At 36.8% G+C, this 22,295-nt stretch overlaps 2 protein-coding genes across 2 annotated transcripts; one reads left to right on the forward strand and one right to left on the reverse strand.

The window, feature by feature from the left end:
* Positions 1 to 677: 677 nt before the first annotated feature.
* LOC145053721 (putative histone H2A variant 3) lies at positions 678 to 2,405 on the forward strand. Its single transcript, XM_079001813.1, has 2 exons — positions 678 to 919; positions 1,923 to 2,405. The coding sequence occupies exons 1-2, from the start codon at positions 806 to 808 to the stop codon at positions 2,217 to 2,219; spliced, it is 411 nt and encodes a 136-aa protein (XP_078857939.1). The 5' UTR covers positions 678 to 805; the 3' UTR covers positions 2,220 to 2,405.
* A 476-nt stretch (positions 2,406 to 2,881) lies between these two features.
* Positions 2,882 to 5,263, reverse strand: HBP5 (SOUL heme-binding family protein). The gene is made up of 8 exons (XM_079001814.1): positions 4,787 to 5,263; positions 4,400 to 4,537; positions 4,243 to 4,311; positions 4,089 to 4,160; positions 3,916 to 3,998; positions 3,614 to 3,745; positions 3,270 to 3,483; positions 2,882 to 3,073 (listed from the first exon to the last, which is right to left on the reverse strand). Exons 1-8 carry the CDS (start codon positions 5,189 to 5,191, stop codon positions 3,029 to 3,031), a joined length of 1,158 nt encoding a protein of 385 aa, XP_078857940.1. The 5' UTR covers positions 5,192 to 5,263; the 3' UTR covers positions 2,882 to 3,028.
* Positions 5,264 to 22,295: the final 17,032 nt, after the last annotated feature.

Here is a 22,295-nt window from a genome sequence, read left to right on the forward strand (position 1 = left end):
TTTTTGGAAAGCTTGGATTTAAAAGAAATATGTGTTTTGACTATAATGAAAAATGAAAATTTTACCCTTGATTTTTGGGTCGTTACATTAATAAACATTTTTGATAAAAATGTTTATTAGATTATATGATGAAAAAAAAGTTTTCAAAAATATTTAGATTAAATGTAAGTTAATAAGGGTTTTTTTGTTTATTTATTTATTTTTAAGTGTTTGGATTAACTTATAATCATTTTATAGTTATTTTGGGTGAATAAGTCATAATAGTTTTCAAAAGCACTTATTTATTAGTTAAACATATTTTTAGATTTATTGATTTTTCTTAAAATGGATAATGATTTCAAAGAGTAACAGACTTTTAATTTTATTCACATGAATTAGACATTCAATTTTTTTTTGCGCTTAGATTTACTTATAACTTATTTTGAAAGTGCTCATATTTTACATTTATGATCGGTTGTAAACGACCATAAGAATAAAATATGAACAGTGTTAAATAATTAATGGGGAAATCAAACATTAAAAAAAAATTTATTGAATAAATGTGAAAATTGAAAATTCTTGAAGTCGTTATCCATATTTAAGGTGAGGACCAAACCTGTACACGTGTTATAGTATAGGGATAGAAGTGTAATTTTTCTTAAATGAAATAGAGTGGAACCGAAGCATTGTCATTTGTTTTGTGTCTATAAACACAACTCGACCGTCTTCCGATTCGCCATTTCTCCTCCTTCCCTCCGTCAAAATCCCTCTCCGTTCCCTTCAATTTCACACCCGAAACTCCATTTTCCTTTTCGTCGAGTGAAAAATGTCGGGCAAAGGAGCTAAAGGTTTGATTATGGGCAAGAATGCCGCCCTCAACAAAGATAAAGACAAGGATAAGAAGAAACCTACCTCTCGATCTTCTCGCGCAGGTCTCCAGGTGCGTGTTTCTGTCTGTAATCTGTGCGATTTTGGATGTAACGTTATGTTTTATGTGTTTATATCAACTTTTGTTCGTAACTGCTTCTTGATTTGTAGATTTTAGGTAATCAAGTAGTGATTATGAATGCTGTTTGGTTCACATATGGTTGTTTAATTTTGTTTCACCGTGTATAAACCCTATTTTTGCTAAATAAAGGGTCCAGGAAAGTTTTTATGGTTGGACCAACGAAAATGAATGATTACTACTGTTCCTCACCTAACAAATTAGATTTAATAATCTACTAACGACGAATGCATGTCCTGTTGTCAGATTTTACACCTACCTGTTTATGTATAGACAATGAACTATCTTTATGATTATACTATTAGGAGTATTAGCTATAATAACTTTATTATGATAGAAATATAATGAATTTATAGTTATTTGTTGTATAACTTTCCTGTATCTTGAAGATTATTAGAATTTTAGCTGGAATCAAACTGTGGAATCTGAAATTTCATGTTTTACCTGCATTGAACTTTGACCTCGAGCGATGCCAATGGGACTATGATTGTAAAATTTTGTTCCACACAAAAATGTGGAAGAAGGCTAGACAGGGACTCGCTCTCATCTCTTGTATGTGTAAAAGACTTAAATGCCCTTTTCATCCTCATCATCGAAAATATCTCTAGAAAGCTTGTCCAATCTCCTCTAGTCCCATTCCATGTAACAAATGCAGCCGAAGGCTGCATTTGTTAAAAAAGATTGGACAAAGGAGAACACGACAAGCTTTCTGGGGCTATTTTTGATGATGTGGATGAGAAGGGCATTTATGTCTTTTACACATACAAGGGATGAGAGCGAGTCCCTGTCTCGCCTTCTTCCACATTTTTGTGTGGGACAAAAATTTACAATCTTTGTTGCGTTGACATTAGTTGTGGTCAAAGTCAAATGCACGTTAGACACAGTACAACCTGTTCTGTCTTATCATGTTTTGTGATGGTGAATGTGTGAAGTGCAGTTTCCGGTTGGGAGAATCCATCGGTTACTGAAACAAAGGACTACTGCCAACGGGAGGGTGGGGGCCACAGCAGCGGTCTACTCTGCAGCGATTTTGGAATATTTGACTGCTGAGGTTCTGGAGCTTGCTGGGAATGCAAGTAAGGATCTTAAAGTGAAACGTATTACTCCAAGGCATTTACAGCTTGCAATTCGAGGTGATGAGGAACTTGATACTCTGATCAAAGGAACCATTGCTGGTGGTGGAGTCATTCCTCATATCCACAAATCACTCATCAACAAATCGGCTAAAGAGTAGAACACATGTTAGTGATATGATTAATTCTAGTTAATAGTTGGTTTCAATGGCTGTTTTTGTTTTCATCATATGTCTAATCTAAAGAGGTTTGGGGTATTTGTTTTAGGATTATGATGAATTCATTTTGCTTCCATTTTTGAGGCTGTGTTTGTTGGTTAATGGTTACTCTTGTGTTCTTGTTAGAAATGGTGCATTGTTCTTACTGTGTTCGTCATGCATTGAACTGGGACCCACCAAGGAAAAGGCGAAATACCTTTCTTGTTATTGTCATTGAAACTTGCTTTAGATTTTAGAAAAATCTTGTCCCATGTAATAAATGCAACTAAAATTTTTACACTTTCAAGCTTTATGCCATGAATTGATTTATCTCGATTCATGAAGATCTAAATTGTTTATTGGTTATAAAATTTTGTGATCAATCTTTGATTTGCAACAAAATGAAAGACATGATGATTGCTTTGCATTATACTGTTGTGTTTTTTTTTTGCTATGGTGTTGTACTTTGAAAATCCTCCAAGTTTTAGCATTGCATGAAACACATTTTGTATTTGGATAAATATATGGAAATTTATTAGACCGTAACAATAAAAATTACTCTGTATTTAGATGATATTTGTATAACTAAGCAAAAATTCTAATTATATCACAAAAGAAAATAATAATTATGAAAATAATCACTTTTCTAGTGCTACAATATATTCATTTTCGAATTGTTTTTACATGTGAGCATAATATACGATGTGCATCAAACTTCATCAACATACAAAATCTTGTAAACATCAATCCTCCAAGACGTGAAGGCAACCACACTAGTCCAACGAAAATTCCTCTAGCCAAATCAGAACCTCATTCCTCTTCATTCCAAAATTCAAAAAAAAGAAATCAAATTATTGTTACTGTTATAAAACATAGATAAAGAAACAATATACCAATTTTACCAATATGTAACAACAAACATATGCCAACCACCTAACAGGCTACTGTGCAGGGTTGCTGGAAGAATAATTGAACTGAACAGTTTTTATTCAATGTATCGAAAAAAGAGCTTACCATCATAAAACTTTTGGTTCGACCAGGATCATTGTATCTCGCTAGCAAACATCCATCTTTAGGTTTTAGACCATTGGAAATAAGACTAGACCTCAGTAATTTTTCTTTTTCACGAACAATATCATCTGTTGGTTTACCACTAAACTTTAATACAACAGCAAACCCTCCTTCAACGCTCCTCAAACCAACTTCTTCTTTGTTAGGATTCGGCAAACTAGAGAACGAAAAACAAACAGTTAGACACAAGGGTAAAATGGTCATTTACCCACATGTTTTGATTCAGAGCCTCTAAATCATTCATGGCTCTGAATCATTCAGAGGTTACCAAACAACCCTTTATTTACCTTCCCAAATCTTTATTCGATGGAATAACAATTTGAATAGACATTTTGGACATTTCTGAATCAAATGCTTGAGTGAAAACCGGAGTAGTCATGGCTATCTTTTCCTCTCTTGAGTTCTTCCCAAATATATACCTGCAAAGTGTGTAAATTTCAATCTATTAACATCGGTGAGGTTTAAAATGTCTTAAATACCCTTCAATAGTAACAAAATGGGAACACCTTGATGACCCAAATCAAATATGGTAAAGGACAAGATAGTAAATTTGGGTCAAAAAAACTTGCTGGAATAACCGAAAACTCACCCAGCTACATCATTGAATCCTGTAGACCCAGCAAGCTTATCGCTTTGTGTTTCAACAATTACAAAGGGGCTGTATTTTCGTACCTGGATAATCACTTTTAGTAAATGTGATTAAGAAGAATAAATTATATTTTCTTGAATTAGCATAATTTCTAGCTCAAAGGATCAACAAACCTCATAAGTTGCAGTTTTTTTGAGTATCTGATATTTGGGTGTTTCCAAATCTGGAGTCTTGTAGATCCGAAGCTGTATGGATGAAACAAAAAAGAAACAGACGCTGAATCTTTGAGTGTATGAATAAAGTATAAACAGTGAAAAATGTAGATACCTGTTTTATTAAATCCACAAGACCTTCCATAGAGAAGTACTCATTGTTCTTAAGAGAATCCCAGTAGTCCTGTGAAGTTGATAAAAAGAAGCTAATGAAGCGATAAATATTGCAAGAATGATGTGTGTTTGAGAGTAGGGAAGAAAAGTGAGTGTACCACATGACTGCAGAACTTTCCATTTTCTGGATTGATGCCCATAACTGAAGTTCCTGTAAAAACCAACAATGGCTTCCATGGTAGGAGTGAGAATGTCATTTCCATTGTCCACCTTGTAGTTATTTCGTAAGGTGCTGTCTATACACAAAGAAGAGAAGATCTAATTACTTCTACTGGTGATTTTATTGTTCATTTTTTCAAAATTGGGATTACTCTTCTGAGTTCAGAGACAAAGAGGTCACTTTAAATTATACTTCTCAGTTCAAATTTTGATATAGAATGATGTTTATTTCAGATTTACTACAGAATCAATGCGTACTTAGCAATTAAAAGCTGATATTAATGCCCGATTATGCAATTGCGTTAAATTTCTATGTGTTTAGATACCTGTTTGACCCAATGGAGCTGAAAATCGGGGGAAAACACCAGCTTCAACATCGAGATGTTGAACAAATATCCGCTTATACTGTCGTGCTTCGTAATCGGATCCCGAAACTTGACCTGTTCGTCATAAGCCGTCCGATCAATTCCTTGATCATCGAATAGATGTGGGAGGTCCTCGTACAAAAAATTCACCAACTGTTCAACGTCGACTTTCGAGGATTTTGGCGGGATTTGTTCTACTAAACTCAGTCTAATGCGAGTTGTATGAGTTCTATTATACACTAAGCTTCTGTGTCTGGAATGATTGATGAAGAAAATTGAGTTTTTCGGTGGTTTTAGTCTCCGGTTAGCGACGTAATGGCCGGAAATTGGCCGGATAACGGTGTCGGAGAGATGTGCGGTGGTCATTCTGTTTGTTATGGCTCGCACCCACCGGACACACGTAAATGGAAAATCTCAGAAATGTACAAATGATGAAGCGTGTGGTACATCTTGTATTAATATGTATCAATTGGGCCTGGGTCGTTATGGAGACTGGAGTAATGAACCGGAGACTGAAGAGTAAGAGTATTGGGCCTTTAGACTTGGGTTTGGATCTTTACCCGATTATAAACATATACTATGAAATTGGTACCAGGCCTTTATGACTTTATAACAAGATCTTGGTGTTGTAAATCCGTTTTATAAGTTGAATTTTGATGATTATATTGATTGATAAAAGTTAGGTACTGTGGTATTTGTTGGTATGACTAACTCCAATATATACCATCCAATGAAAATGTATTATATGTGATCAAATTCATACATACAAAATGCACATAAAAATAAGAACAAAAACGTAAAGGAACTGAAATTTATACCAAGATGTACATAAAAGTAAGTTTTTTTTAGTTAACAAATGGAAGTTCAAAAAATCAAAAATATATTATACTGAACTCATAGCGTACATAAAAATAATCACGAAAATGTTAAAAAAATTCATGTTGAAACATAGACTATAGGGGATACATACGTTTTGAAAATGGAGGGAGGGAACTGACATTTTACAAAGTTCAAAGTGGAGGCATAACACTCAAAAACCATAGTAAAATTTTTCATTTTTAAAAGAGCATACACACCCGTTTTGATGAAGTTACTTTTGAGTTAAACCCTTTGTTCATAAATCATAATTCAAAACTAGAGTATAAGGAAAACATTACGGACTCGCGAATCATGAAATAACTGACGCGCGTGTGTACAGTCTCGTCTTCACCATCCGATAACTACCTGAAAAACATTTAATCCACAACTGTAAGTCAAAGCTTAATGAGTTCCCTCCCAAAATACATCATACAACAATACACATACAATGCATGTACACATGAGCATTCGGTCTACTTGGACCGCTTTGCAAGGCCTGCATTGTGCCTGGACCGCTCTACTAAGCCTAAAATCTACTAGACCGCCTCACAAGGCCTATAACAGCTGGACCTCTCCACTGAGCCTACAATCTACTGGATGTCACACCCCTGAACCAGGACGACGAAAACGTCCGGGGGCGGTTGACTTCAATGTGTAGTACCATAACAATTGAATATGAATGAAACATATCATTACAAGTGACATACATTGAATATACACACTTACATAGTTTACATATTGTACTTGTTTATCAGTTACACAAAAGTGACAAAAGTAAAACATCATAAGATTGCACCACTTGATCTCATAGCAGAGCTGGTTACCTGTTACTGGATCCCTGAGAATACAATTCGTGTTGAAAAGCGTCAACTAAAAAGTTGGTGAGTTCATAAGCATTTTTGTATAAAATGGTTTTGTATTTGTTTAGAATAGTTCTCGTAGCACTTTCAGAAAAAATCTGATATTTTCTATGAAAATAGTTTGTACGTCTTGTTCTAAAACTGTGAATATATGCATGCATGTCCTTTATTGTCTTTTGTTTGTAAAAGTAAAGGGAACGTTCCCAGAATGTCCAACATTTTCTGATGTAAGAAAGACTGTAGTCTTAAAACCCTAAGACCAGAAGTGTAAGAGACTAAATACTTGAAAAATGATTTGCAACTTTATAGTTTAATAAAACCGATGAAGTGTAAGCTTCCTGTAAACCAAAATCATATTGTTATTCTCTATGTGAGTCGCTATAACCATGCTTAATATGACTGATATGCCTGTCATGACGTTCTTCAGGTGTTGGTTTCGGTAGGATATTTGTCACCCTAGACTGGCCCGTCTAGCTGTAGCGAACAACTCAGGTGTGGGGGTGTCAACCCCGTATATATCTATACACAATTACCTCGCTCCCCCTCAAGGAGACTCTGGTTATAACTATAGGACTTATGGTGTACGCTAGGTAGGTACGGTGAAGGAAAGTATCACAAGAGCCTTAACGGATTTACGTGAACTATGACTCCGTTTTACTTGCAAAATAAGATAATTATGCCTTTAAATAGTTATGTGTCATTTGAAAGTGTGGTTTGTGACCTCCAAACTATACAGATTATAGTTTATTATGTTTGTTTGTCAAGACAATTTATTTAATCATACATATAAATACATATAAGTTAACATGTCTAGATGTTATAAAAGTATATATCATATAAACTTACATCTAACACAACTATAAGAACTTTTAGTATGATAAAGACAATTTCTAGTTTTTGACTTTTTTGTCCCTATTTTTAGAAAAATTATAGAAAAATCATCTTAAGTCGAAATCTGGATCCGTAAACTCTGAGAGTTTAGAAAATGAGTCTACTTTGTTCACAATTTTTATTATAGTTTTTAATGGTCTCAAACCGGTGTGCAAATGTTCATCTTCACAGACTGGTCCGAAATCATTTCTGAAATGATAGGTAGTTTTGTAAAAATCACCAAAAATTGTAGAAATCGTATGAACGCGTGCGAGTAGTCCTTAGAAAGGTATACACCTGAACTATTTGCATGTTAAAAAGTTTTGAAAAATATTAAGTTTAAGAGGGTCAAAACAGTCCTTAAATAGACCATAACTTTTTTGTTGAAAGCTGATGTTTAAGTTTTGATTATACATGTTTGAACACAACACTCATTTTTGCTATTTTTGAGTGTATAACGCATATCCACAAGTTTTCATGCAATATATATATATATATATATATATATATATATATATATATATATATATATATATATATATATATATATATATATATGTTAATAAACACATTTCTCATGATTTTTATGAAGATGTATAAGGTAAACTGTAAGGTCAAACCTTGAAATATGATGATGTTTGAAGTCTTTCAGCATGAACGTATAACTCAGCATCAGCATCAGCCTCATATTAGCTCAGCATATATATATAGCTTTATTCAGTACATTATAACAGATCTTGTATTTATCTTGTTTCCTTAGATATCAAAGTTTAGTTAGCTGTATATCCCTGATTTGTAGGGATTGTCTAGAATAGATGTATATATTCTTTTGTATCGGTTTGTGTTGATACACGCCTTTCAAAAACCCTAATAGCCGCTTTGTGCATACGATAATCTCTTTGTGAGATTATCTTTCTTAGTGAAAGTTTTTCTTTGTGAAGCCTTATTGTTCTTATTTACTGTCATTGTTTGATAAATTGATTGATCTAAGGTCTTTTCAATTGGTATCAGAGCAGGTTTCTTTTATCAAACAAATGGCTTCATCTTCTTCTTCGTCAAACTCATCAAATCATCCTTCCGCTAAAATTCCTCCTTTTGATGAAACAAATTTTGCTATGTGGAAAATAAAGGCTCTATATGCTTTAGAGTCGGTAGATGAAGACATGTTGGACATCGTCGAAAAAGGTCCATACGTTCCGATGTATCAACCTCTGAAAAACAACGTTCCTGATGGTGCTATGAAGAAAACGCCTAGAGAAAACTGGACGGCAGATGACAAAAGAAAAAATGGTCTGGATGTTCGTGCTTGGGCTGCAATCAGCTACGCTTTTCCATATAATATCTTTGGGCTGGTTCAGAATTGCATCTCAGCAAAAGAGATGATGGATACACTGACTGTATCTGTTGAAGGCACTGAAGAAGTCAAGGCTACTCAAATAAATGACCTAAACAGAAGGTATGAACATTTTTTTGCAAAGAAAGGTGAAACCTTGACTCAAACCTTTAACAGGTTCAATACTCTTGTTAATGATTTGCGGAGACTAGATCAGTTGAAGAATAGAACTGTTCTAGTACAAAAGTTTTTGGATTCTCTGGGTGCAGGTTGGGAGAACCATGTTGATGTGCTGAAAAACAGTGAGAAGATCAACACTATGGACTTACAAAGTCTCTATGGAAACCTTCGATACTATGAGGAATCCAAGCTTCAGATAAAGGAGCTGATGAAGGATTCTCAACGTGAATCATCTGTAGCCTTGTTCTCAAACAAAAAACCAGTGTCAGAGTCAGACACTGAAAACCATTCAGACATTGATTCCTCTAAAAGTGACACTGATGATCTTGAAAAAGTTGTGGCTAGTGCGGCTTTGATTGTAAAGACTTTTGAGAAATCAGGCCGAAACTTCTCAAAGTTTCGGAAGAAGATGAGTGGAAAATTTTCAAAAAGATCAGAAGCTGATAAAAAGCATGGTACTGATAAGAAAGGGAAAGCTCAGTGCTTTAACTGTGGGAGCACTGATCACTTTGCAAAAGAATGCAAACAAAGAACCCAAGGCTCGGATGAATACTGGAAGCAGAAGTACAACAAGCTAATTGAGAAACTGAAAGCAGAGAACTTGGAACATAAAGTTCTTGTTGCTGAAGAAGAAAAATGGAAGACTGATGAGGAGTCATCAAATGATGAAGTCAAGTGTCTGATGGTCGAGATAGAAGACACTGATGATTCTGAAAAAGGCACAAGTACATTTGATGCTGCTATGTCTGATGCAGTTGAAAATTCCAGGAAGCACAACACTGACTCTCCTTCAATGTATCAGGTTAAAAACTTTGTTTCCTATTCAATGAATGAAAAAATCAAAATGTTTGAGTATTTGGGTGTTCTTAATTCTAAGAAGAATCAAACAATAAGAGATTTGCAAAATCAACTTGATCTTCTTAAAACTGAAATATCCATAAAAAATAACACCATTGATTCCACTCAGGAAAATCTTAGAATCACTAGTTAGTCAAACTCATCTTTATCTACTGAAATTGATAATGTTAAAGATCTTTTGATCAAAGAGCAAACTGTGCTTCAAATCTGGGCAAAATCTCACAAAAATGCTAATTATATTATTTCTGCTCAAATTCCACATTCATGTGAGAAAATTCTTGGGGGTAATTTTGCAAAAGCTGAAAAGGTTTTTAAATCACAAGAAAAAGAATCTGAATTTTATTCCATGAATGAGATAAAAAACAATTTCAAAAACAAGTTTGTCAGTAACTCTTTTATTAATTAGAGTCTTGTTGATGAATACTGTGTTACTAACTCTAATGGTGTCACTGAGTGCGATGTTGAAATTACCGGAATTGATCCAACCTCTTACCCTGCACATCTTGTGAGACCAACTCCTCTCACTGAGAACATTATTGCCTTCCCTATCTCAAATGGAGTGTTTCACGCTGTTCATGAACAACTTAAGCATTTTCCTGATTGCAATGCTTCTGTGAATAAGTCCAAATCAAATACTGATGCCAGCTCCACATCTATCACTGATCATAATTTATCTGATACTGAACTCAGTTGTGATTCAATGATAAACAAAAGGACTCAAAGTTCACTTGGTGAATCTTACAAGTCTAAATGTGTTAAGTCTAGAAATATGCTCACCAAGAAGAACTTTGGTGTTAGAATTTGTTACAGATGTGGTGACACCTCTCATAAGATCAGTGACTGTTCATTTGATGAAACATCCTTAAGAGCTGATAATATTAAAGTTAGAAATGAAAAATGGAATCTTAAGTCAAATTCTTTAAACTGTCTTCCCAAAGAGTGTTATAACTTATTATCACATAACTTTGTGAATGACCCATCTTCGAATGGGTCAGTGTGTTCTAACTAGTTTTTCAGCAGTGCAGGGTCAGGAGCATCTTTGGTACTTAGATAGTGGTTGCTCAAGACACATGACAGGATCTAAGTCTCTCCTGGAAGATTATGTCAAGAAAGCTGGTCTTGCAGTAACATACGAAGACAATGGAAAGGGGTTCACTAAAGGATATGGAAATATCAAGTGCAATAATGTGGTTTTTCAAAACGTTTCATATGTAAAGGGTCTCAAACACAATCTTATCTCCATCAGCCAATTGTGTGATGCTGATTATGAAGTTCACTTTACAAAGAAGGAAGGAAGAGTTGTCAACACTGACAAGAACATTGTACTTTCAGCAAGTAGAAAAGATGATATATATGTTCTTGATATGTTTTCAAGTGACAAGGCGCTAATGCAATGCTTCTTTACAAAGTCTCAAGCCAATCTCAGCTGGATTTGGCACAAAAGGTTCTCTCATTTGAACTTTAAGAATCTATCCAAAATATCCAATCAAGATCTAGTTAGAGGTCTCCCAAAATTCAGCGTTGTAAAAGACAAGATGTGCTCAACGTGTGAACAAGGAAAACAAACCAAGTCATCATTCAAACCCAAATCATGTTCCAGCATATCTGTTCCTCTTCATTTACTACACATGGACTTGTTTGGACCTATTCTTGTTCGTTCTCAAGGAGGAAATAAGTATACTCTAGTGGTTGTGGATGAGTTCACTCGATTTACATGGGTGGTTTTTCTGAAGAAGAAGAGTCATGCTGCATAGGAAATTATCTCACTGATTCGTAGAAATGAGACACTAACGGGTCTCAAAGTTAAGCAGCTAAGAAGTGATCATGGCACTGAGTTCCGAAATTCAACTCTTGAAGAATTTTGTGATCATAAAGGCATTGGGCAAAACTTCTCAGCTCCTCGCACTCCTCAACAAAATGGAGTTGCTGAACGAAGAAATAGAACACTGATTGAGGCAGGAAGGACCTTAATGATTCATGCTGGTCTTCCTATGTCGTTTTGGGTTGAAGCTGTTAATACAGCATGCTATACTCAAAATCGATCTCTAATTCACAGGATTCACAAGAAGACACCATATGAAATGCTGAAAGGTCGAAAGCCAGACGTATCCTTCTTTCACGTGTTCGGATGTATTTGTTATATTCTTAATCAGCGTGACCCAAGATCAAAATTTGAACCTAAGGCTAGCAAAGGTATTTTTGTTGGGTACTCATCTATTTCAAAGGCTTTTCGTGTTTTTCATGTGAACAGGCAATGCATTGAAGAATCCATTCATGTGAAGTTTGATGAGGAATCATACACTGATGAAAAAGTCACTCATTCTTCCTCTATTTTTCAAGAGCTTCTCTCTTGCCCATATGATGAAGTTCCTCATGCTGAAGATGAAGCTACTATTTCTGATTCTATCGTTCCAGTTCCAAGTTCCTTGAATCAAGATACTGCAGCTAGATCATCAAATAATTCGTCAGGTGCTGATGACACCCTTGAAGCTGAAGATTCTCCTGCAACTGATGTTCCTCTCAATAATAACTCGTCAGTGTCAAATCCATTGGAATCAGCATCAGTTTCTGAACATCGATATCACCCTGTTGATCAAATTATTGGGAATATTCATGATGGTGTCCGAACCAGATCTCGTGTATCTAATAATTTTTGCATGTATGTTAATTTCGTTTCAATGATCTTACCTGACAAGATATACTCAGCTCTTCAAGATGCTGACTGGATTAAAGCCATGTAAGAAGAACTGAATGAGTTCGAAAGACACAAGGTTTGGACTCTTGTTCCCAGACCATCAGGAAAGACCATCACCGGAACACGCTGGGTCTATCGCAACAAGGTTGATAAAGATGGCATCATTACTCGCAACAAGGCAAGGCTTGTCGCTCAAGGGTTCACTCAAATTGAATCCATCGACTACGGGGAAACCTTTGCTCCAGTTGCTCGCATTGAAGCAATCAGACTGTTTCTCGCATACGCATCCTACATGAATTTCATTGTTTATCAGATGGATGTGAAGACAACATTTCTTCATGGTGTGTTAGAAGAAAAAGTATTCCTCAATCAGCCCCCAGGCTTTGTCGACAAAGATCACCCGGATTATGTGTACCGACTAGACAAAGCTGTTTATGGACTGAAGCAAGCTCCCAGGGCTTGGTATGAGGCGCTGACATCATATCTTCTTGAAAATGGATACAGACGAGGAGCAATCGACAACACTCTCTTCATCAAAAACAAAGACTCAGACATGATTCTTGTTCAAATTTATGTCGATGACATCATTTTTGGCTCTCCAAATGAGAAACTAAGCAAGGAATTTGCAGAGATCATGTCTCAAAGGTTCGAAATGAGCATGATGGGGAAGATGACCTTTTTTTTGGGTCTTGAAGTTCAACAACAAAGATCAGGTATTTCTATTTGTCAAAGTAAATATATTTCTGACCTGCTTGTTAAGTATTCTCTCAGTGACTGCAAACCAGCCTCTACTCCAGTGTCCAAGACTGATAAGATGCACGCTGATCCAACTGGCACTGATGTCAATCAATCTCTTTATCGAGGAATGATTGGATCTCTTTTGTATCTCACTGCAAGTCGTCCTGATATCATGTTTGGAACCATTCTCTGTGCTCGATTCCAAGCTAATCCCAAGGAGTCTCATCTCATGGCCGTCAAACGTATTTTTCGATACTTGAAGGGGACTCAGAACTTAGCACTGTGGTATCCTCGCGACTCAGCATTTGAACTTTTTGGATACACTGATTCAGACTATGCAGGATGCAACTTAGACAAGAAGAGTACGTCAGGTGGATGTCATTTCCTTGGAAATCGTCTCATCAGCTGGTCTAGCGAAAAGCAAACATCAGTAGCCATCTCGACTGCAGAAGCTGAGTATGTTGCAGCTGGAAGATGTTGTGCTCAGCTCTTATGGATTCAGAATAAGCTTCTAGACTATGGGCTCAAGTTCTCAAAGACTCCCATATACTGTGATAACACCAGTGCCATTTAAATCACACAAAACCCTGTTCAGCACTCAAAGACAAAGCATATCGAAATCAGACATCACTTCATCAGAGATAATGTTGAAAAGGGCAAGGTTTTTCTTGAACATGTCAAGACTTCAGAACAACTAGCTGATATCTTCACCAAGGCACTGGATTCTCAAACAACTGCTTACATTATTGGAGAACTTGGAATGATTACTTTGTAATTGATTTTGCTAATGTTTGGTATTGTCTTATAAGCTGATGTACATTTTGCTGATGATGACATGATGATGATATTTGCATACTGAGTACTTGGTTTGATCTCCTATCTCTCTCTCTTCTTCAAATCTTCTAAACTAAAGTTGAATGATTCACTGTATCAAACCATACACTGATAACAAATTGAAACTCTTTGCCGATGGTTAGATCAAAACACCAAGATCTATCACACGCAACTATCTCTTCTTACCAATCTTACACTGATTCTGTGATTCAGTGTGACAAAACACATGCTGATGAGAATCCAGCAATCTTTGCCGATGGTTAGATCAAAACACCAAGATCTATCACACGCAACTATCTCTTCTTACCAATCTTACACTGATTCTGTGATTCAGTGTGACAAAACACACGCTGATGAGAATCTAACAATCTTTGCCAATGGTTAGATCAAAACACCAAGGTCTATCACACACAAGATAAACCACTCACTGATAAAGACACAACACTGTGCCGATGGTTAGATAATATAACTAGTATCTATCACACACACCAACCTCCTTGCTAGCCTTAATCAAGCAAGTTGTACATTGAATTGACGGAGAACCATCCTCAGCATGTAACTTTTGTGACACTGATCTCAGCGCTTCCGCAGACACTGATTGTCGTTTCATCTTCAGTCCAACGACTCTTTTTACCCAACGACTATTTTTCTGATTTGACAGGTTGTTACAATACGCAGTTATTTTTGAAGAAGATAATCATTACCTTTTAAAAGCCCGTTTCGTTCCATATTTAAACCTCTTTCCACCCCTATTTCAAACCTTCCTTCCACAATTCAAATTTCCTTCGCTTATTTTCAAAACCCTAGAATCCTAAAATTCTTTAATGGCGGTATCCCTATTCACTTTCTCCTCCACTTCACGAAGGGTAATTCCTGCCCCAAACTCTCCTCCTTTTCCAATATACATCAAAGCTACCAACGTTGTCTTCAATCCTGACATTCCAGATGTTCATCAAGGTCTTGGACTTGATGATTTTGTTAACTTTTTAGCCTCATGCCGACTCCGATACGCAATCAGTGACGTTCCATCAGAATTCTTTCCTGAACAAGTCTGTGAGTTCTACTACACTGCAACAATCAATGATGAAAACAATGTCATCTCCGGGACTATTGGCCGTGGAAGACACTCAGTCTTTATTACTGCTGACCTCCTCAGTGCTGCGCTCAGGTTACCAATTTTTGATCTCTTCTCTGAACTTCCTCCTATTGAACGATGTCGACGTCTCTTTGATCAACTGGGATATGATCACTCAAAGGCTGGGACTCGATCAGCTCTCATTCTGCGTCAGTGTATGACCCCAGGATGGAAATTCTTCACCGGTGCTCTGTGCAAATGTGTGGGCCATAAGTCTCGAAGTGGTGATCAACTGAGCACTTATGAGCAACAAGTCGTCTGTTCTCTTCTTCTCAACAAAAGACTTGATTATGGAGCTTTCTTCTTTGATCAACTTGTTCAACTCCTTCGTGCAAATGTACGCGCTGATCATGTCCCCTTTCCACGCTGGATTGCTCTTGTGTTAGATAAATTTTTCGCTGCTGATTATTACTCACACTCTGGAAACCCCATCTAATGTCCACGCATGTTAACTTGAATGTATCAGGATGATCCGTTGGATATTGACATCGGCATCTCTGATCGGATGAGAGAATGGATTGCAAATCCATATACTGTTCCTTCCCTCACCGCTGATACTGATGAAGGAGCTGATGGTAGCAATGAAATCATGCCGATAAAGAATCAGAAGATGGTGGACATCCCTCTCCTCAACTTTCTCATCATACCATTTCTGTCACTGAATAGATTCACTCAACTCAAAGGGAGCCATCTGCTCAGGGGGAGCAACCATCTCAGGAGGAGCAACCATTTCAGGGGGAGCAACCTTCTCAGGGGGAGCAACCTTCTCAAGGGACACAACATCAATCCCAACAGCTTCCAGGTACTCAGTTCATCCAAATCCCATCCTCAGCTTTTAATGAGCTTCTTACACTGACTCGAGACATGAGTCAGTGTCTCCTTCGAATTGAAGCTGATGTTCAACAACTAAAAGGAGTTATTATGTCCACTCCTAATCCTGGCCCACAAAATGATGATGCTCAAAAAGGGGGAGACACTGATAACGACTCCAACGAGGGAGACACTAACAATCCAAAGGAGAGAGACACTGATCATAATCCAAAGGAGAGAGATACTGAGTCACCACAACCTGTGCACAAGTCTGATCATGTGGAGCCTGTTAATACTGAAAAGTTCGTTGAAGATAGTGTTGAGCCTGATGATGATGAAGAAAAACAGGATGATGAGTGTCAGATGTTGGACATGAATTTCATTGATCCTATTATACCAGTTCAAGGAGAAGATTCAGATATAGCCAGTGAGGATTCTCAACCTCTTTCTCGCAAGCGCAAGGCAGCAGACACTACCTTGGTTTCTTCACACACTGATGCCTCTCTGCCCAGCAAGAAACCTAAGTCCATTGTCAGCATATCCAACTTGGCAACTGAATGGAACATGTCTTCTGATCAAGTTAAGCAAATTCTTGATGAAGCCAATCAAGCTCAGCTTCTAAAGAATATTGCTCAAGCTGATGAATCTCTCATTCAGCATCAACTTCAGGTCAAAGGATCCTTTGAAGCTCAGATGCAAATTTTTTTGGAATATCAGTCAAAATCCAAGTCCTCTCAGCCCTCTCTCAGCTGCAGCCAGTCTAAGACTGATAGTGTTCTTGACAGGATTGACCGAAAGAGATTTCAAGACGTTCTTAAACGACGAGTGTGTAGTGATAAAATCATCAAAGTTAAAGCTTCTAAACCGCGTAATGAGAAAATTCTCACACTGCTGATCACTCGTCAAGGTCCTCAACATCCATATGCTGAAGTTGTCAAGAGGGATGAGCTGATCAAATATGGATATTCTAAATGGACATAATTACTCGAATTAGCTTCCAAGCAAACTTCAGTTCTCTCCTTTGAACTGACATGTGATCTTCATGTCCTGATGAAGAAAGTTCAGCGTTTGGACCTTGTTCCTAAAGAACGTCCACAACATCAAGGCCAAAGTTCATCTGTTCCTAGAATCCGAAGAACCAAATTTCAAGTTGATGGTGAAGATGTGTTGGTTCTAAACTTTGGTGTTGGAGGAATAAACAACTCTCTTCCTATCGGAGTTGAGCCGATTCAACATAAATTTATCTCAGTTCCTGATCACGGGATGTTTTATCTCGACAAAAACAGAAAAATGTGTTTTCAGCGAACTGCTGAGATTCCAAGGGCTCCAACAACTCATCTCGTTGGCTTAAGGCAAATGTGCATGAGTCATCAAGATCTATCCGGAGAGTTTCACATCCTTATTGCTATGGAGCTGCTGAGTAGAAGACAGGAGCTGTTGGATAGTCCTTACTGGCCTGTGAAGATAGAAGCTGAAGTTGAATATGAGGAATTCTTGTCCAGAGGTGTTTTAATTTAGTTGGTTTTGAACATCATCATATTGGGGGAGATTGTAAGGTCAAACCTTGAAATATGATGATGTTTTAAGTCTTTCAGCATCAGCGTATAACTCAGCATCAGCATCAACATCATATTAGCTCAACATATATATATATATATATATATATATATATATATATATAGCTTTATTCAGTACGTTGTAACAGATCTTGTATTTATCTTGTTTCCTTAGATATCAAAGTTTAGTTAGTTGTATATCCCTGATTTGTAGGGATTGTCTAGAATAGATGTATATATTCTTTTGTATCGGTTTGTGTTGATACACGCCTTTCACAAACCCTAATAGCCGCTTTGTGCATACGATAATCTCTTTGGGAGATTATCTTTCTTAGTGAAAGTTTTTCTTTGTGAAACCTTATTGTTCTTATTTACTGTCATTGTTTGATAAATTGATTGATCTAAGGTCTTTTCATAAACTCCATTTTTATGCAAATACCCAAAGGTTAAACACATAACACATTGGTCCATGAAAATATCCAACGGTTAAAAACGAAAAATTGACGTGTATCCCCCCCCTCCCCCCAAAAAAAGAATGAAAAACTCGAAAAAAGTGGGGTATGAAGCTCACCTTAGTTGATTTCGTGAGGTAGAAGAAGAAGAAGAAGGAAATTTTTGAGCCTAGCCTTGTGTCTTGGAGAGATTCTCGAAAATGGTGGTGTTTCTAAGAGCATAACACACAATAAAAGTGTGTAAACAAGGAGTTCTTGACTTATATATGTATAGAATCACTTAAGTTTACAAGAAACTTAACAAGTTTTTGTGATTTGTTTGAAGGAAACCTTGAGGGTGGCACTATACTTCGAATTTTCTGGAGGAAATGAAGGAGAATTCTTGTGAGTAAAGTGTGGAAATTGAAATTGTTTTGTGTGTGAGGGGGGGGGGGAGATTTATGGTTGAGAGATAAGAGGGAGAGAGGGAGAAATAGTTGACTTTGAGCTAGTTGATGTGAGGCTTGCCTTGATACATGGAGGGTTAAAGCTTTGTTACATGTGGGAGGTAATAAGGAGGTTGCATGTTTATTATCCATATCCTTTTTCCCTCTTTTTTTTGTTTAAACTCCAACCAAACCCAAAAGGGTTCTCGACCCAAAAGAGTGGGCTTCGATTTTTGGCTTGGCCCAATAGGGAATTTCGGTCCATTAATGCCTAAGAAAAAGGTTTTCGGCCCAATGGAAAGCTCTCAGCCCAATAAGGCCTAAAGAAAAAGATTTTGGCCCAAGGTAAAGCCCAATAGAAGTTTTCGGCCCAATAGGGCCCAAAGAAAGGCTTTCGGCCCAATAAGACCAAAAGAAAAAGTTATCGGCCCAATAGGGCCCAATGAAGAAGTCTTGGTCCAATAGGGGTTTTGGGCTGAGAATTCTTGGGCTAAGGCCCAAAATTGATTGGACTTAGCTAGTGGATCGAGTTTTGGACTTGCATGAGGCTGTTTCGACTTGAATCACAATGTAGGAATGTATGTACTTAAATAACAATGTAATTTGAATTTCACTAAATGGGATGTTGCAAGGTTACATGGAGGAAATTGTCTTGTACAAGGATCACAATCTTAACATTAATTTGCTAGTTGTGACACTAGACCACCTCGCAAGGCCTACCGTAGATGGACCGCTCCTTTGGGCCTACAGTCTGACTGGACCGCCTGTGTATCTTGTCCTACAACACAAGGCAAGACCACCTCAACCCAACCAACCATAATATGTCAACATATGCAAACAGACATACAATAAGCAACAATATAGGTAATCATTAAAATTCTACCAATTTAACAGATCACAATAGTATACAAACATCCTACACACAAGTATACATAATGTAATACAAAGTATAATGAAAAAACTCACCTTGTAGTCTAGCAGACAACAGCACAGCTCACACAATCCAAGAATTGGTACTACACATCACCTATACAACAATCATGGACCATTTCTTAAACTACATCCCAAAACCCTCAAATTTGACCTAAAGTTAAACTTGGTCAAAAAGTCAAAAGTCAACGATTAAAAGTCCATCAGTTGGTCACCACGTCATGGCTAAGCATTTACCATGCCATGGGGACTTCACGACAAAATAGTCGTGAAGACCACTTAACGCACGTCGTGGAGGCTAAATCTCCACGTCGTGGGAACTGTCCTGACTAGCTTAATACATTAAGCTCTTAATCCTTCAAGCAACTCACTCATACTCTCTAGAAGGCCTTATTACACTCCAAACATTATAAAAATTGTTGCTTTTTTGGCATGATGTCTAATGAGTGCCTTGAGCCTAAGCTAAGTAAAAAAAATACAGGAAATTAGACCCAAAACTCCATGCATAACATCAAGACTCTATTAAACTTCAAATATGGAGCATATGTCCATAAGGGGACCCCAAGGATCCATAAAGTTGCCAACTTTATGGAGTCCAACTATATAGTAAAAATTTTATTTTTAAATCAACCAAAATCATCAACCATTCATTTCAAACCATCAAAGTATGACAATGTGGAAGAATAGTTATCAGAGTATAATCCCAAAATAAAAAATGTTGAACACTTGTCGTTGCGATGCGATCATGCTGGGCCCTTCCCTTTTTTTTGGTAAAAAATAGTCTACGATGATGTTACCCAAATTGAATGAGAGGCTGTTGTGTTTGTTGGTGAAGTGTTTGTGGAAATTCGAATATGATTGCATAAGTGGTTTACAAGGAAAGCCCTCGATCCTTGCTAGGATCTCCGACATAAAACCTTAGGAGGTGATAATGATCACCCGCCTTGTTAATTTGTAGTAATTAAAAGATGAGTGTTAGGGGTCAAGATCCTAAAACCTATCTAGGATCCCGAATTTTAAAGGAGTCTCAAGATCCCGAAACATACAGGATCATGAACTTCGCCATTATTATTTCCTAACGAAATTAATAGATATATTTCTTGATTATTATCTACATGTGTAGAAATAGTCAACATAAGACTCATTCTCAATGAAGAATCGCTTCAATCAAGCTTAAGAATTGGAAATACCAAGTCAATGCACGTGCAAATACTAGTTCAACAAGATCCTAGAAATATCAGACTTTTATTCACTTAACCTAGACTATATATATATATATATATATATATATATATATATATATATATATATATATATATATATATATATATATATATGTAAAGCACACACAACAGACACACTATTTTGACACATTATAGACCTAGAGTTAGGCAAAAACTTGTAATCGTATTTCTATCATCATATCAATAATTTATATTCAAATCAATAAGATCATACAAGGCAGGTGATCATTATCACCTCCTAAGGTTTTATGCCGGAGATCCTAGCAAGGATAAAGAGATTTCCTTGTAAACCACTTGTGTTATTTTTATCTCAATTTAGTACTCACGTTATTCACAACACCACAACCTCTCATACACCTTGGTTGATATCCATTTCATTGATTTTTGACCAAAACAATTTGGCCCCCACTGTGGGGCCGTGGTGTTCGTAATCCTCCGAAAAATCTTCCACCGCCTCCAAGCGGGCTGCCTGGCCTGAGGAAAACTTCCGATGTACCAAAGAAGAATACTCCCCCGGTTTCCCCATGATCCCTGGGATCCCAAGATCCTCTTGCCTCAGTCTCCAATAACGAATTCTTCTACACGACGAAGACGTAGAGGCAGCAGGTGGCTTAACAATAGGAGACAACAGAACGCTGCTCAAGGAAGTGGAGAGGATAAGGGAAGAGATCCGAAAACCTCAGGAGACGACACTTTCAATCTTGTAGCTGAGGATCATGAATTTTGATCATCTAGGATCCCTAGGGAAACGACCAGAATTGACAGTTCCAACATCTGTTGCTACCCCAACATAGAGAATAATCCCAAGCATCCAAACTCCTGTGACCCAGGATCTTGATGAAACCTTTAATACTCCTAATAACAAAAATACTAGTAATTTCTTTAATAGTAAAACCACCCATACTAACTCCATGGATCTTGATATAGGAATAAGTCCAATTATGGCCAAAGAAATCTAACATTTAAAAGCAAATGATTTCAAGTATACCGGGGATAGTCCAGCCTATGCCTGAAGCATCTCCCACCAGTCACAAGATCTCGAGATTTACTCATGCGATAGTTGATACCTATGTCCAAAAATGTTTCCAAACTCCTAACATAAAAACTTACGATGGGACTACGAATCTTGAAGAACATGTGGCACAATATAGGGAAAGAATCACTACAAGAAAATTTTGATTTAACTACGAAAAAATTCCGTAGCTAAAAGCTAAAATTCCGTAGCTAAATCTAAATAACTACAGAAGTTGCTACGGAATTCGTCAATGAGATTTCGTAGTTATATTTCTTATAGCAAACTGTTTAGCTACAGAATTATAGTTCCGTAGCAGTTTTGCTATGACGCTTATTTCGTAACAATTTAACTACAACACACTTCCATAACAATTTCGTAACAATGGGGAGCGTAGCAAATTCCGTAGTCATTTATTCCGTAACAAATTCTGTAGCCATTTGTTTTGTAGCAAATTCCGTAACCATTTGTTCCGTACTAAATTCCGTAGCCATTTGTTCTGTAACAAATTACGTAGCTATTTGTTCCGTAGCAAATTCTGTAGCTATTTGTTCCGTAGCAAATTCCGTAGCCATTTGTTCCGTAGCAAAAATAGGTTCCAAAACAAATTCATAACGATAAAATATTCAACAAAATCCAATTTCCATTTATAATATTCGTTGAAATATATAAAAATGCAA

This window comes from Lactuca serriola, chromosome 5, assembly GCF_051521515.1.
Source record: "Lactuca serriola cultivar US96UC23 chromosome 5, Lser_US96UC23_V15, whole genome shotgun sequence".
Classification (NCBI taxonomy): domain Eukaryota; kingdom Viridiplantae; phylum Streptophyta; class Magnoliopsida; order Asterales; family Asteraceae; genus Lactuca; species Lactuca serriola.

Excerpts from the sequence above, each read along its gene's own strand:
- LOC145053721 (XM_079001813.1), top strand. The coding sequence starts at position 806 with ATGTCGGGCAAAGGAGCTAAAGGTTTGATTATGGGCAAGAATGCCGCC. Across the intron at positions 920-1,922 it reads CTTCTCGCGCAGGTCTCCAG|TTTCCGGTTGGGAGAATCCA; the intron begins GTGCGTGTTTCT and ends TGTGAAGTGCAG.
- HBP5 (XM_079001814.1), bottom strand. The coding sequence starts at position 5,191 with ATGACCACCGCACATCTCTCCGACACCGTTATCCGGCCAATTTCCGGC. Across the intron at positions 4,538-4,786 it reads AGCTCCATTGGGTCAAACAG|ACAGCACCTTACGAAATAAC; the intron begins GTATCTAAACAC and ends CTTTGTGTATAG. Across the intron at positions 4,161-4,242 it reads TTGTGGATTTAATAAAACAG|CTTCGGATCTACAAGACTCC; the intron begins GTATCTACATTT and ends TCATCCATACAG.